A 15,820-nucleotide genomic window follows, 5' to 3' on the forward strand; every position below is an offset into this window, starting at 1 on the left:
TGATTCTCATATAGAGTTTCACCAAGTCTAGGCACTCTGGCCAGGCTCTGCCTGTTGATTCCATGCATTTTTTTCAACCTGCTTTTGATAGTAGCGTTTGCTCGTTCAACCAGGCCTGCACTGGATGGGTGCCAAGCACAGTGGTTTTTTAACGTTATCCCAAGGTGTACAGCCATGTTTTGTACAACTTGGTTCACAAAGTGTGGACCATTGTCACTGTAAATGATCTGTGGGATGCCATGAACCGGTATGACGGTTTTGCAAATGGCTTTTGCCACTCTTAAGGCATCTGCTCGTTTAGATGGAACTATTTCAACCCATTTGGAAAATGCATCAATCATCACTAGGCAGTATTTGTGAGGTCCACTTTGTGTGAGTTCAATAAAATCCATGTGCATGATTTGGAATGGGTAAGACGGTTTTGGAAAGGAGCCTCTCTTAGGTCTCATGTTTCCTTGTGGATTATGTTTCACACAAACAGGACATGCTTTACAAATTTTTTTTCAGTAAGCATCTAAACCAAAGGTAGTGAATTTGTTTATGTATGATGGACCTCATCCCTCCTGTCGACACATGGCAAGGCCCATGTGTCGCAATTGCTGCTGCCTTAAAAAGTGATTTTGGTAAAACAGGTTTGTCATTGATGCGGTGGATATTATCTGTATCCACAACTGCACCTTTTGTCGTCCACATTCGTTTTTCCACCATTGGAGCATTGCCCTGCATGTCTGTCAGTATAGTTTTATCTATGAGTTGCGTGTCCTCTGAATCTATTAAAAAAATTTCATGGCCATGTTTCTCTGCTGCTGCTTCTTTAGCGATTTTGTCTGCAAATCTGTTTCCATTTGAGACTTCATCTGTGCCTGTGGTGTGAGCAGCACATTTACACACAGCAAGTTTAGCAGGTAAACGGATGGCCTGCAACAAGTCTTTCAACAAGGAGGCATGGGTAACCGGCTTACCGGTTGATGTTGTCATCCCCCTGCGCTCCCATTGTTTTGCAAAATAGAACAGAGTAGAAAACGCATACTGACTGTCTGTGTATACAGTGACTTCCTTATCTCTTGCTAATTGACAAGCTCTTGTCAGTGCAATCAGCTCAGCTGCCTGCGCTGACCGATTGTATGGAAGCTTCTCTGCTTCAATAATCTGGCTTGGCAACTTCACAATTGCATAACCACTTTGATTGTTCCCTTTAGGATCCTTTGAACATGATCCATCCACAAACCACTTTTCCCCTTTATCAAGTGGAGTGTCACTTAAATCTTGTCTGGGTAGCTGTAGATGTTCTGTAGCATCTAAACAATTATGTGGGGTTCCATCCTCTGGCAACGGGATCAATGTTGCTGGATTTAGGACTGTGCACCTTTTTATCATAATATGCGGTTGTGAGAAGTGTAGCAGTGTAGGATAGGTGTCTGGCGGGTGACAAAAAGTTCATTTTGCTTTGCAGTAGCAACACATCTACAGCATGTGGAACCAGCAAGTCCATTTTGTGGAAAAGGACCACATCTGCGGATAGTGTCACTGCAAGCGCTGCTGCGCATACTGCTTGAACACAGTCTGGTAACGATTGAGCCACTGGATCCAATTTTTTTGAATAAAATGCAATTGGTCTTAGTTTACTGCCATGACTCTGCAGCAACCCTGAGGTCATAAAACCATTCCTGCAGTCTACCGTTTGCACAAACGTTTTATTGTAGTCTGGTAAGATAAGGGTTGTAGTTTCCATCAAAGCCTGTTTCAGTACTACAAAAGCATCTTCCGCTACTGGTGTCCATATTATTTTTTCTGTCATTGCCATGGGGACTCCATGCACAATATTCAGCAGTGGTTGCGTCTTTTCTGCATAATGTGGGATCCATGCTCTGCAGTAATTGCAGAGCCCCAAAAATGACATAATTTGTTTTTTTGTCTCAGGTTTTGGTGCATCTGCAATGATTTGTTTTCTGGTTTTTTGTATCTGTCTTCCAGCAGCTGACAACGTGTGACCTAAATAGTTCACTTCCTGTTTGACCCATTGTAGTTTATTTTTGCTTACTTTATTCCCTGCTTTACAGAGATAGTGTAACAAAGCTAAGGAGTCTTCCTTGCAAGCAGCTTCAGTTTCAGAGGCTATCAAGAGATCATGTACATAAACTAGAAGTTGGCTTTTGTTTGAAATTTGAAAATCAGCCAAACATCCCATGATAGCTTGAGTGAAAATAGTTGGACTATCAGCAAATCCCTGCGGCAATCTGGTGTACGTATAACTTTGTCCTTTAAAGGTAAACGCAAACCAAAACTGTTAGTCTGGGTGGATTGGCACTGAGAAAAATGCATTGCTAAGATCAATCACTGTGAAAAACTTCTGGTTTGGTTTCAAAGTGTTCAGAAGTGTGTGCGGGTCAGGCACATTAGGTGCTCTTGTTTGTATTGCCTCATTTACTGCTCGTAAATCTTGTACCATTCGCCAATCAATCTTGTTGGCCTTTTGGACTGGAAAAATAGGAGTGTTGCAAGGAGAATCTGAGCACTTCCTAATAATCCCTCCTGACAAAAGATCATTTATAACAGGGGCAATCCCATTCATTGCCTCCTGTTTTAAAGGATATTGCTTAACTCTTGGACGCCACTCTGATCTTGGTTTGATCTGTACTGGGGGAATGGACTTTAAAAGTCCTACATCAGATGGGCCCTTTGTCCATAGCTCTTCAGGAAGCTCAGCCAATTCCCTCTCCTCCATCTCAGTCAAACAAACATTAACTAGTCAGGGAAGCGCATAAGCGCATGCCCTTCCATGAGCCACTTCACACACTGTTTGCTTCCACATGTCACAACTGGTACTGTAGCTCCACCCATCACTTTTGTCCTCATAATCAGTGATAGATTCGGCAAGTTTAATTCGGCAACCCACATCTGCCCATGTTATACTGTGAGGTTTAAACAATGAAATGTGGGGTACAGCCAACAACTTGTATTTGTCTTTCAGAGGAGCGGGCAGGAGCACAGCAGCAGCTGCAAATGACCTGCGATCAGTGTACAGAGCAGTGATTGTTAAGGTTACTTCTGTGTCACTGAGAAAACTTTCAATATATTCATCTTGTGGATCAGTGATAATATTCATGGTGACATGTAATTGATTACAAGTCATTTCTGATTCAGGTCGTGACAATTGCTTTCGGGCTTCACTCAGTAAACTGTTTGGTAGCTTGGGATTCTGTTCAACAGAGATGTCATACGAACAGCAAATTTGTTCACCTGCTTGTGCAGCGTATAAATCAACATCTCTCACTCTACATGCTCGCATGCCACCCTTTACTGGAATTATTGCAATTCCCAATCTAGTCATCAGATCTCGACCCAACAGGTTTATGGGGCATTTTGGGGATAGGACAATCGAGACTGAAGCCATGTTTCCAGTTTCATCATCCCTTACTTCAACTGGGTTGGAGATACTCTCCTTGTGTACCTGCCCATCAGCAGATTTCACCCAAATAGTATTTTGGGAGGCCTTTAGATTAGGGACTTTAGTTTTTATTACGGTTTTACAAGCCCCGGTATCACACAAAAACTCTACATCACTTCCTCCAACGTTTAAGGTAACATGTGGTTTTTCTTTTAATGTACTCAAAATGTCCCATGCTGTATGGACATCTACTATTTCTTCCTCTGTAGGATCACAAAAGGTCAAAGGGGAGGAATCTAGTCATGCTGAGAATTTGGCTTTACCTCTGCCCCTTCCTCCACCCTTTGATTGGTCTTGTTTTGTATAACGACACTCTCTTGCAAAGTGTCCTCGTTTCGCACAGTTCCAACAGTTTTCAGAATCTGATGGGGGTTTTGAATTGTATGGTGGCCTACGACCCTGTTGACCTCTTCCTCTGCCCCGTTGGGAGCCTCGGAAGAAGACTGTTTTATCTTCATCTAGGTCCTCATCATCGTCGAGATGAAATACATCAGAACGTTTGCCTTTTTTGATCACTTTTTCAGCATGTCTGGCCCACTGCATGGTTGTTGTAACGCTAGCAGTGTCCACTTCCATCATGTGTTTCCTCACCCAATTGCCAATTTCAGGACGGAAACCAGTGAGGAGTGCATTTTTAAACTGTTGCTGATAAGCACTCTCAGCTGCATCATTAAATGGGATGCCACTATGCACCCTAAATTCTTTTTCAAATCTCAAGCGAAAATCATCAGTATCTTCCCCAGGCTTCTGTTTTATTCCTGCTAAATGACCATAATTCGCTCGTCTTTGAAATATATTTCGCACTCTTTGCACAAGATCATTCCATTGTGCTGTATACTCCCCTTCTCAATTGATTTCCCTCAACAGGATAGGGGAAAGGTCCTTGGTTATTTCTACCTGTATAATTTCCTCTAACCTTGGCCCAGTCTTTTCCCAAAGAAGACATTGCAGCTTCTCCTGCCTCATGCCCATTCAGTCTATAGGAATGTATGATTCCAGCCATGTCTTCTGCCCATTTATCTGGGTCTTCTGCAACAGGGGTAACCCCTTCAACTGCTTTTCTTGCCTCTTCCAAAGTCCATGGCTGAAAAACATATGTATGTAGAGGGTAGCCTTCCCCTACAATAGGGTTTGGCACCTGTATCATTGGGCACACATCAACATTGTCTAGAGTTTGAGAAAATCTAGCAGCATTGGTCATAGTTCTTGTTTGCACAGGACTTCTAATTACGTGACCCTGACCTTTTTTGCTATTGTATGGGGGAGGGTGCAGGTCTGTTAAACTTGGATACAAGTTTTGCACAGGAGCGGAAAGCTCTTCTTGCTCCTCTGCTTGAGCTGCGGCTTGAGCTGCGGCTGAGACAGCGCGCCTGGGCACTGTAGCCTCATTGTCTTCCGGCCTGACAAACATACTTGCGGCCTCATCACTTTTCACCTTTATATTTTTTGTCTTTTGAATTTGTTCTCTTCTCTCTTGTGAAGCTTTCAACCACACTCTAGCACATTGCAATTCTCCCTCTTTTCTTTCCTTTCTCAGTCCTTTTGTCTTCCTAGCCACACTCTCCTCCAAAACATCAACCACTATTTTCCACACTTCAACTTTCAACTTCCCTTCTACTCCATACTTTTTCTTCCACTTTGGCATGTATTGCATACAATTAAGAAATCTACTCGCCATGTACTTCTCATCTCCTTCAAGAGCTAGAGATTTACCGTTTTTATTTCCCATCTTAACCCTTTTTTTTTTTTCTCCAATTTTCTTTTTTCTTTTTTGAGGATCCTCAATGCAGGATTAAATTGACCGTTCAACAACAATTGCCTCTTAGTCAAATTATCCTACCAGTCACACACTCAACCACACAACTTAGCGCTTGTTAACTTTTAGGCCTATCCCGGATGGGTATAAAAACCCTTCCAAACAGCTGGGAAAAAACGGACAAAAAAGAATCTACGCCCTTCTCCAATTAAGAAAAAGAAGCTCTGTCTTTTTTAACCCGTTCCCTCCACTGGGTCTTGGACCCAAGCTGTTCTATGGCTAGGAAAAACGTACAAAGAAAAATCTACACCCTTCTTTGAATCACAAAAAAGAAGCTCTGTGTTCCTTAGCACGTTCCTTCCACTGGGACTCCAACCCAAGCCAGATCCTGCAGCTTGGAAGAACAGACAAAGAAGAATCTACGCACCTCTTCAATGAATGAAAAGAAAGCTCTGTTTTCCTTAGTCTGTTCCTTCCACTGGGACTTAAACCCAAGCCAGATCCTGCAGCTTGGAAGAACAGACAAAGAAGAATCCACGCACCTCTTCAATGAATGAAAAGGAAGCTCTGTTTTCCTTAGTCTGTTCCTTCCACTGAGACTTGAACCCAAGCTATATACCGTGCACTTCACACAATTTTAGGGCTTTAACTTACTTGTCCCCTGGTTCGTTGCACTGCCGGATCCCGTCAATCCGCCGCTGTCAGACGAAGGCAGACCTAAGATGCTGGCCCAGCGAAGAATTCACTCCCCAGGACTTTCTTAACCAGGTCCACCTAATAGACGCTGGCCCGTCGACGGAAAACAGCACGTCGTCCTCAGTCGGTCAGCAACGGGTATGTTTGGGATCCGGGTCACGGCACCAAAATGTTAGGGATGTTCTAACTCTAACTTATTTTGCAAGAACCACACGAGAGACAATATGCCCTTTGAACACTTGCAAGTGGAGAATTTGTTCGTTACTGTAGATACAGCAATGTCCGAACAAAGTCTGCCGTTGAAGTCATGCAAGAGAGTATTTATTGAGAGAAGAAGGGTGGGGGTGAGAGTCAGCCAAGGTGGGGGTGACATTTGACATGTGTGGTGGTCACCTCAGCAAATGATTAACCACTTGGAGGGTCCCAGTTTATCGCTCCACGAGGCCGTGGACATAAATCCTAGTGGAACAAAACAAGGACGCCTCCACACCATCTGGAAAGCTTCAACAACTGAATGGTTAAACTTTTCAGAGTCACGGGAAGGTAAAAGGTTCAAACAAAGTTCATCATTCTAGTCTACATCCCAACATAATCATACGATCAAGATAGTTTATAAACCCTAACACCCACTGTGTCACCGAGCCGCCTAGCCATGTCACACCAGTCAACAAAATCAGGACCATCACCATTTTCCTTGTCTTGGAGATTGACTATGAGTCATCTGCAAATTTTAAATTAATCTATTTTCGTGCCAACACACATTCATAGGGGTATAAAATGTAAAGAAGAGCAGAGAGCTCAGCCTTGGTGGGACCCTTTGGGTAATATCAGTTCTGATGACGTATCAATTTACTCTCACTCTGAGTTCTTAGGTTCAAAAATGTAAAATCCATCCCCCAATATTATAATCCAAATTAAAATTGTGAAGTTTGTCAATTAAAATGTGAGACTGGATTGTGTCAAAAGCTGAATGAATATCTCAATCCCTGGCTTTTGTATCCATCAAGATGTTTTAAAATAATATTTAATAAAAATGAAGTAGCATAATCCTCTATGCCACATCTAGCCCTATAAACGTCCGTGGGTTTAGCAGATGTTCAGTCTTACTGAGCAGATCTGTTTTTGTTATAAGTTTATCAAAATACTTCATGACAACTTAAGTGATGGCCACAAGATTTAAAATGATTAAAAACCTTGGGGTGCCTGATTTTGGCTCCAGGTATAACTGTGAACTGTTTCCAACACCTATGTATGGTCTGCAGATTGATTGATTGATTGATTGATTGATTCATTCATTCATTCATTGATTGATTGATTGATTGGTAGATTGATTGATTGATTGATCGATTGATCGATTGATTGATTGATTGATTGATTGATTGATTGATTGATCGGTCGGTCGGTTGATTGATTGATTGATTGATTGATTGATTGATTGATTGATTGATTGATTGATTGATTGATTGGTTGATTGGTTGGTTGGTTGGTTGGTTGGTTGGTAAGTTGGTTGGTTGGTTGGTTGGTTGGTTGGTTGGTTGGTTGATTGGTTGGTTGGTTGATTGACATATAAGCACACCACACGAAATGTCAAGTTTGAAAGTAAAAATGTAAAATCAATACATGTCATAGTTTAAATACAGTGGGAAGAAGTAAACAACGTATCGATCATGTTCACCCTTATTTCACATGTAAATTATTACATTGGCAAGCAAAAGCAGACAAAATGTAAACATTTTGCCATGTGAACCAGGCTCAAGTTGAATTTGAGACCCTTTTGTTAGCGTGCCAGTACCACAAAGTGCCAGTATCCCAACTTGGCCAGGATTGCCAGGGCTCTTTATAGCTGCTTACAGCGCTTTTTAGAGTCTCTTATTCTGCTGGTCCATCATCACTTCAGGGATCTTTTGTATGATAAATAGAAATGTGATCTTATGCTTTCTCTCACAGGTGACTAGAAACATGAGCCAGGTGACCAAGGCGCTTGACAAAGCTCTGAACTCAATGGATCTTCAAAAGGTCTCTGCTGTCATGGATAAGTTTGAAAGCCAAGTTCAGAACCTTGATGTCCACACCTCAGTAAGTGACTGCAGCCTCTGTACATCCGCTTGCATCTTGTTCTGTGTCATCAAGTATTTGGTGTGCTTTGAACTGTCTTTGTAAACATTCTACTGAAAGCATATGAGGACATAGTATAGTCATGCATAGTTAAATGTGTGTTTGTTTTGCCAACACAAGGTAATGGAGGATTCCATGAGCTCTGCAATGACCCTGACAACACCACAAGAACAGGTGGATGACTTGATCCTCCAAATAGCGGAGGAAAGTGGCCTGGAGGTGATTGACCAGCTCAGCAAATTACCCGCAGGAGCCACCTCAGTGGATGCAGAGACTTCACGCAGCCAAGAAAAGGAAGACCAGCTTTCTAGACGGTAAGGGCTACACACCATTAGGTAACTAAAAGAAGCATGGTTGTATATTCATTACTTCTATCTGCCTGTCATGTTACACATGTATCTGTAGGTACATGTAACAATAGCCCTCTGTGAGCCGTCACCTTACCATGATAGAGGGACTTGTGTCCCAATGATTCCGGGAGTTAAAGTGTCTGGGGTTCATGCCCCTAGCAGCGTCACCCAAGGCAAACAGATCCTAGGTGAGGGACCAGACAAAGCACAGTTCAAATGACCCCTAAATGAACCTAGTTTTCCCTTCCCGGGCGTGGGTCACTGGGGCCTCCACAGGCCTGGAGATGGGACTCGGTGGCGAGCGCTAAGGACACACCCCAAAAAATGCAACGTGGGCCCCATGGACTAACTACCGAGGGGAGGGCCAAAGGGGTTGGGTGCCTTGTTTAAAAGAGTGCTTTTTGAATGTGTTTGGGGTCATTGTCTTGCTGAAAGACCCATGACCTCTTAGGGAGACCCAGTTTCTCACACTGGGTCCTATATTACGCTGGAAAATTTGCTGATCGTCTTCAGACTTCATAATGCCATGCACACAGTCAAGCAGTAGCAAAGCAACCCCAAAACATCAGGGAACCTCCGCCATGTTTGACGGTAGGGACCGAGTTATTTTCTTTGAAGGCCTCGTATTTTTTCCTGTAAACTCTGTTGATACCTTTCCTCAAACAGTTCTATTCTTACCTCATCTGACCAGAGAACATTCTTCCAACACGTTTTTGCTTTTCTCAGGTAAGTTTTGGAAAACTCCAGACTGGGTTTTTTATGTCTCTGGGTCAGAAGTGGGGTCTTCCTGGGTATCCTACCAATGACACAGTTTTCAATCAGACGCCGACGGATAGTATGGGGGCAAACCCTCGGACTGCAGGACAGCTTGAACTTGTTTGGATGTTAGTCGAGGTTATTTATCCACCATCCGCACAATCTTTCGTTGAAATCTCTTGTCAATTTTTTCTTTTCTGTGTACATCTAGGGAGGTTAGCCACAGTTCCATGGGCTTCAAACTTATCAATGACACTGCTCACGGTATACGCACGAACATCCAGGTCTTTGGAAATGGACTTGGAGATTGCCCGTGCTTACTCAAAATTTCTCAGACAGTTCTTTGATGTCTAATGTCTTGTCCAGCACCAATAGGATCACTTAGCTCTGCTTCATCAATGTATAAATATGGCCAGTTTGATTAAATTTCAGACACAACGCAAATCTCAACTCACTGTGAGCGTCCCCTTACAACTGGTGACCCAAACGACAATACGCAATGATGTCTGAAGAAGCACATGCTGAGCTTAACTTTGGCAATTAATGTCATCGCCACAAAGCTATCGCCTTTTTCCACATAGGAGCTGGTTTCCTGATTCCGCCGTGCTGAAGTACAATTTTGCCTATGCAAGGTGACCAACAGACAGACAAAGGCAGATTATGTGCTGGAGTCCATTCCTGAGTCCGTGGCCCCTCTGGTTTTGGCATGGCTCGACGACCACTCAGACTAAATCAATTCTGAGCATTTTAAAATACACCTGCCGTAGGAATTCAGCCAAATGCCGAGTGCTTGAGACCAGTGCCTGCTCGGTTTCCCACTTCAGCCATTTGTTGATAGGACTACCCACCAAAGAATGAAATGCAGGCACTTACCCACCTACCTACAACTGACCCAGCCACCAAGAAGCACAGACGGGTTGACCTAATTCGTGAACTCTGGCTTCAAACTCTACCTTCCTCTGTGAGAGCTGCCCTCCCTGATGCTGATACACTGAAAATGACTGAAATTCTCCAACGGACTGACAACCATATCAATACCACAAATGCCTCTCAAAGACTGGTGTGCGCCACCACCGAACCCAGGGGCCCCTCTCACACTCATGATGGACGCCAGCAATGTCGTTAAACAGATACACAATGGCATTACTAGACCCCCTTGGTTTCTTAGACGCAAATTGCGGCCTGCGTGAAGGAAATACAGAACCTTTGACCGAGAGTTACTTGGCCGTTCATCTTGCTGTTCGACACTTTTGCCATCTTCTTGACATGATTCCCTTCACAATCCCCAATGACCACTGACCACTCATTCATGCATTTTCCAAGACCTCTGATGCTTGGTCGTTGCGGCAAACAGCGACAACTGTCAGTCATAGCGGAATATGGTTGCACAATTGAGTACCTACCGGGCAACAAGAATCCTGTAGCTTGACACCCTTTCCCAGAAAAGGATCAATGCCGTCCACCTGGGTTTTGACTACCATGCTGTCTTTAATGCCAAGGCAAATGACAGAGATGTAACTGTACTGCCATCACTGGCCTCCACTGGAAAAATGTACGAGTCGGCAACCAAGGTTGCACATTGCTCTGTGACGTAAGCACTGACTGCCCCTGCAATTACGTGCCAGCGCCACTCCGCGTCTTTGAGATGATACACGGCCTATCTCACCCGTCTGGTTATGCGACTGCCAAGCTGGTGATTCAAAATTTCATCTGGCATCAACCGTGATGTCTGCCAATTGGCCAAGAAGTGTCTCTTTTGCCAGGCCAGCGAGTTCAGCTCACACGGAGTCTGGTATCGCCGTTTTGGCCACCTTTATGTGGACATTGTGGGCCCCCTGCTGCAGTCAATACCTCTTTACGTACACCGAAAGGTCGACATGATAGCCAGAGTTTGTGCCAATGACAGGAGCGACGTATTCAACAGCTGGATATCAGGTTTCGGTGGACCCAAAGATATCACCTCTGACCAGGGCATAGCCTTCACTTCACAGCTCTGGGTCATTCTCAGCCGGATGATGGACTCCAAGGTTCACCATACTACGGCCTGCAATCCCGCTGTAAATGGCACGGTCAAACTCAACTCACTCACTGTATGCTAAAAGCTGCCCTGACGACTCGCTGCACTAAACCCGACTGGAAGGCCCAACTACCATTGGTTGTCCTCGGTTGCGCACGGTCAAGCATGCATACAAGGATGTGGGGGCTACACAAGATATTGAAAAGAGTTTTGAATTGCAGAAATTGAAAGGCAAAATGGACGAGCCTGCCACATAATTTTTTCACTTTGATTTTTGGGGTGTCTATATACTGAGCCCTCTGTAGGCTGAAAACTTATTTCCATCAAAAGATGTGGCATCCTTTTGTTCCTGAGACATTAAACTGTCCATATCAGTATAGATATCCAACTTCTTTTTTTCCACCATTGAAATCTGATTTGTTTTCAAAGTGTTCCTTTAATTTTTTTGAGCAGTGTATGTATGTCTATATACGTATATATGTGTGTGTTGCTCAAAAAGTGACAGGCTGTTGTCACTATCTTGCGCCACGGAAAGCTGAGGGGATCATTTCTCCCCCATGCAGTGAGCCTTTTTAACTCTACTCAGGGGATAGGGGTGCGTTCACGGTCACAATCTTGGGTTGGCAAATGTTGTTTATTTATATGGTGACATTTTCATCTGCTGCTTAATCATTTATTTAGTCACGGATATCTATTGCATCTTCTGTACATCTATTCTCTCTAATTTTGTTTGTCGTGACCGATGGTTATATTGTCTTTTCAATTCTCTATTTAATGGTAATTATCAATTCATAATATTTTGCATGTTTTACAATTTATTTATGGTAACAATTTCCCACCGGGCTCATTAAAGTATTTCTCTCTCTCTCTCTCTCTCTCTCTCTCTCTCTCTCTCTCTCTCTCTCTCTCTCTCGCTCTCTCGCTCTCTCTCTCGCTCTCACTCTCTCTCTCGCGCTCTCTCTCGCTCTCTCTTTCTCTCTCTTTCTCTCTCTCGCTATCGAGTTTCTAGCATGTAGTGATAGTTACCACTTGTTTATATAATTGTGTGTGAACTTGAGTTTGTGCTAATTGACGTGTTATATAGTACTGGTTGAGCAACCTTCGTTTAAGTTGGATGATGAATTTAGTAAAACCAGACAGAATTATGAGTTAATTTGGGATCTGGATGCAAACTAGTAACCGAAAAAAACTAAAATAATTCATATAGATAAAACAAACTAAAATAATGGGCCACACATAATTTAAAGCAACTTTAACCTACATTTTCATACATGAAACGGGGATGACCATGAAAACGATAAATATCTGCTGATAAATAAATCTAAAAGGGGAAAAGGTGATTTTAGTCTAAAAGTAGAATAAAACGGCAGTTTTTGTTGACTAAATCCATATGAATAAAATACGTTTTTGTTTGATACAATAAAGACTAAGGTTCTTGACTCAATTAAGACATGACTCAATGATAAATGGGATGAGATTCATAAAATGTGATAAAAATTAACAAGTGTGATTCAAACTAAACTAAAACTGAGACAAAATTGAAAAATGGCTGATAAAATTAACACTAACCGAAAGGCAGCTATGACGCCGAGTCATATAGAATTCCCCCCCAGCCAGCTGGCCTCGCACTGCCGTTCAGCTCATTCCAGGCCGCAGTTCTCACTCAAGCCGCGAGCAAGCGCACTAGCACTGGCCACTCCCCCAACCGGTGTGCTAACTCGACAGTGAGACCAAGAGGCCCCCTCATCCACCTTGCCACACACCCCACTGCCATGTTACAACTGCCATTCCCTTCTTGTCCACCCACTGTGACGAAAGCTTAGTGGCTGACCCACGAGCCTACAGAGCGGGCCTATGGTTAAGTGACTCTTGTCTCAAAGAAAGTCTTGCAAGTTAGAATTTGTAACCTAAACTTTGTACGATAGCAAGGACTCACTATTGAGATTTTCCTTACCAGCGGTCGCCATAGCAGTTGTAAAAAACACTCATGGCATGTCAAAGTCAGCTTTATTGTCGATTTCTTCATATGTCTCAAACATACAAAGGAATTTAAATTACGTTCTTCAAATCCCACGGTGATAATGAGACAGACACCAAGTAACAATACAGCAGAGCTAACCTAATGCTAAAGCTAACCTAGTACTGCAGTGACATGAATCAGGTAAAAGTTCCATTATAGAGAGTTTAGCAACAAGTACTAAAATAACACAAAGTGCATAACATTCAGTAGTGGTGCAGCAAGAGAGTGTATGACATTTAGTGATAAATATGATAATAAAAAACAATAGTAAAATAAAGGCGTGAAGACTTCATGGCGTTCCCACGGTAGTTTACATTTTCCTACCTTTTACTGTTGAGTATTTTCATATATATACATTTTTATCTTTTTAATTTGATTTGCTTTATTTACTTCGTATGTTCATGAACTGTTGAAATAATTTTTCTTAGGTTTTCAGTGCAGATACTTTCAAACAAGCAATTTCATCATGTTGATAATAATTGAGATCAAATGATCTGGAAAAAATAAATTGTGACCATATTTTTTGCCATATCATCCAGCCCTACCACTTATGGAACTGACCCAGATCAGATTGAGCCGTTCTGTCATTCAAACAATGTTAGATACAGGTCCATGGGGCCAAAGAAAATCTCATCTGGGTCATATTTGCCTTTCGGGTGACCCAAGCGTTGTGTAACGTCATGCATGCTTCATCTCACAATATTTCCGATCATTTTGCTCAAATTCTGAATTGTATGATCCTCATGGCTTTTAAATAAAGATATATTACATCACATTTCAAAATGTATTTTTTTTTCTTTCTAAGTTTTCTTAAGTTTGAGCTTTATCATTTATGTTGCAGGCTCGCTGCTCTGCGGAACTGAAAGGGGACCCGACTCACAGCTATGTGGAAAAAGACAAGTTTGGTGGTGGTGGTGGTGGAGGTGGTGGTGGTGGTACTTGTGTTCCATCAAGGGAGGAGCATCACCTTTCCACTGGCTCATTTTGGCCTTAAGAGTGTGTGCCCCCCTCCCTTGCATGCCATTTGCAAAATGGTTCCGGTTTTCCGTAACTGTATAATGACAACAATAATGTAAATTTTAAATTTGTAAGACCAAGCCAAGTTATAGGTTAGTTATTATCTGTGAGTGGGACATTTTTTGTTTTTTAGTACCTGGTTTGGGTCAGACTTTGGTGGCCTGCATACTGTATGGAAAAGCATTTAACTGCCTGGTCACATCAATGTCTTCAAAGTCCCAAATATTTTTACCATTGAATACACCAGTGGACAATCCCTGCATTGGACTTCAGTGAGTCATGTTTGAATTTATTTGTTGTTAAACACGCATGACACAATCGACACCATCCTTGTGAAATATTGTATTTTGGATTGAAGTGCTGTCTAAAGTGCCAAACTGGTGCAAGACGAGCTGAGCACTGCAGTTTTTGTCAAAGTTAGGAAGATGTTTTTGCCAACAGCACCTCAGCAAAAGAACAGATGACAGCTTCCTCTGGGTGTCCTAAATGAACACGCACTATCATTTTATTGCTGCAGTGTAAAGTTGTCCAATTGTGTCTTTTTCCTGTGAATATCCCCATACGACCGTAATTTTCGGACTATAAGTCGCGGTTTTTGTCATAGTTTGGGCGGGAGGGGGCGACTTATACTCAGGAGCGACTTATGTGATATTTTTGACAAATTTTCTAAATTCAAAAATCCGCAATGTAGTGGAACCGCGATAAACGAACTGCGATGTAGCAAGGAATTAGTGTCATTTGAACTGCAAGTGACGTCACTCGTGCTGCGCCGCGGTTGTTTACTTAAAAGGCAAAGGATTCGATCACAGGATGACAAAGGGCCTCACGTACTACCGGCATTATTACCAGCTTTGTTTGTAAGTGACACGGAGGACGAAGAGTTTGAAGGATTTAATGATTTGGAGTGACACAGAAGGTTTGAAAAACTATTATGGCTTTTACGCACACCCGGTCCTTCTCGACGGGAGCTCTCTTTCACCTCTGTGGATGGAAGTCGGGGGCCGGCGCTCGGCCGGGTGGCTGTCCGGGGACGGTGGATGGGGCTCGTACATGGCTTTTACGCACGCCCGGTCCTATTTATGGAGCTCTCTTCCACCTCCGTGGCTGGAAGTTCAGTAGTTGTTGGCTGGTTGAACTCTTGTTTTGTTAAATAAAGAGCCGTTTACTAAACCCACGTCTTTCCTGGTACTTTGTTAACGCTACAATATCGTTATATGCTAGATCCGGAGTATAAGTCGCACCAGCCACAAAATGCACAATAAAGTGAAAAAAAACATATATAAGTCGCACCGGAGTATAAGGTGCAGTTTTGGGGCAAATGTATTTGTCAAAATCCAGACATGAACCAGTAACAACAGGCTAAACGATACGGTATGCTAACGTGATATATACACAAACAAGGAGCTGAGAACGGGCCCGACGTAACATTCAGAGTTATTCCAATAGCTATTACATAAATAATACGTTTATCAAACCATCTGTGTCACTCCAATTCATTAAATCCATCGATTGTCCTTTATGTAAACAATGCTGCGTATGCGCCGCATATGCGCCGCTGACATCGGACTCGTAAGTTGCATTTGTAATTATTCCACAGACCCATATAACGATATATAAAGTATATTTCTAATAACTATCATATTAC

The 15,820-nt window shown here is 42.7% G+C and overlaps 1 protein-coding gene across 1 annotated transcript in view; it reads left to right on the forward strand.

Moving 5' to 3' along the window:
• chmp1a (charged multivesicular body protein 1A) overlaps window positions 1-14,442 on the forward strand; it is a 42,831-nt gene extending 28,389 nt beyond the window's left edge. The window contains exons 5-7 of the mRNA XM_085913489.1: window positions 7,848-7,976; window positions 8,136-8,329; window positions 14,000-14,442. Coding sequence (XP_085769615.1) covers window positions 7,848-7,976; window positions 8,136-8,329; window positions 14,000-14,021 — 345 coding nt within the window. The 3' untranslated portion in view covers window positions 14,022-14,442. The remainder of the gene's footprint in view (window positions 1-7,847; window positions 7,977-8,135; window positions 8,330-13,999) is intronic.
• Window positions 14,443-15,820: the final 1,378 nt, after the last annotated feature.

This window comes from Syngnathus leptorhynchus, chromosome 6 (genome assembly GCF_054491065.1).
Source record: "Syngnathus leptorhynchus isolate UIUO chromosome 6, UIUO_Slep, whole genome shotgun sequence".
Classification (NCBI taxonomy): domain Eukaryota; kingdom Metazoa; phylum Chordata; class Actinopteri; order Syngnathiformes; family Syngnathidae; genus Syngnathus; species Syngnathus leptorhynchus.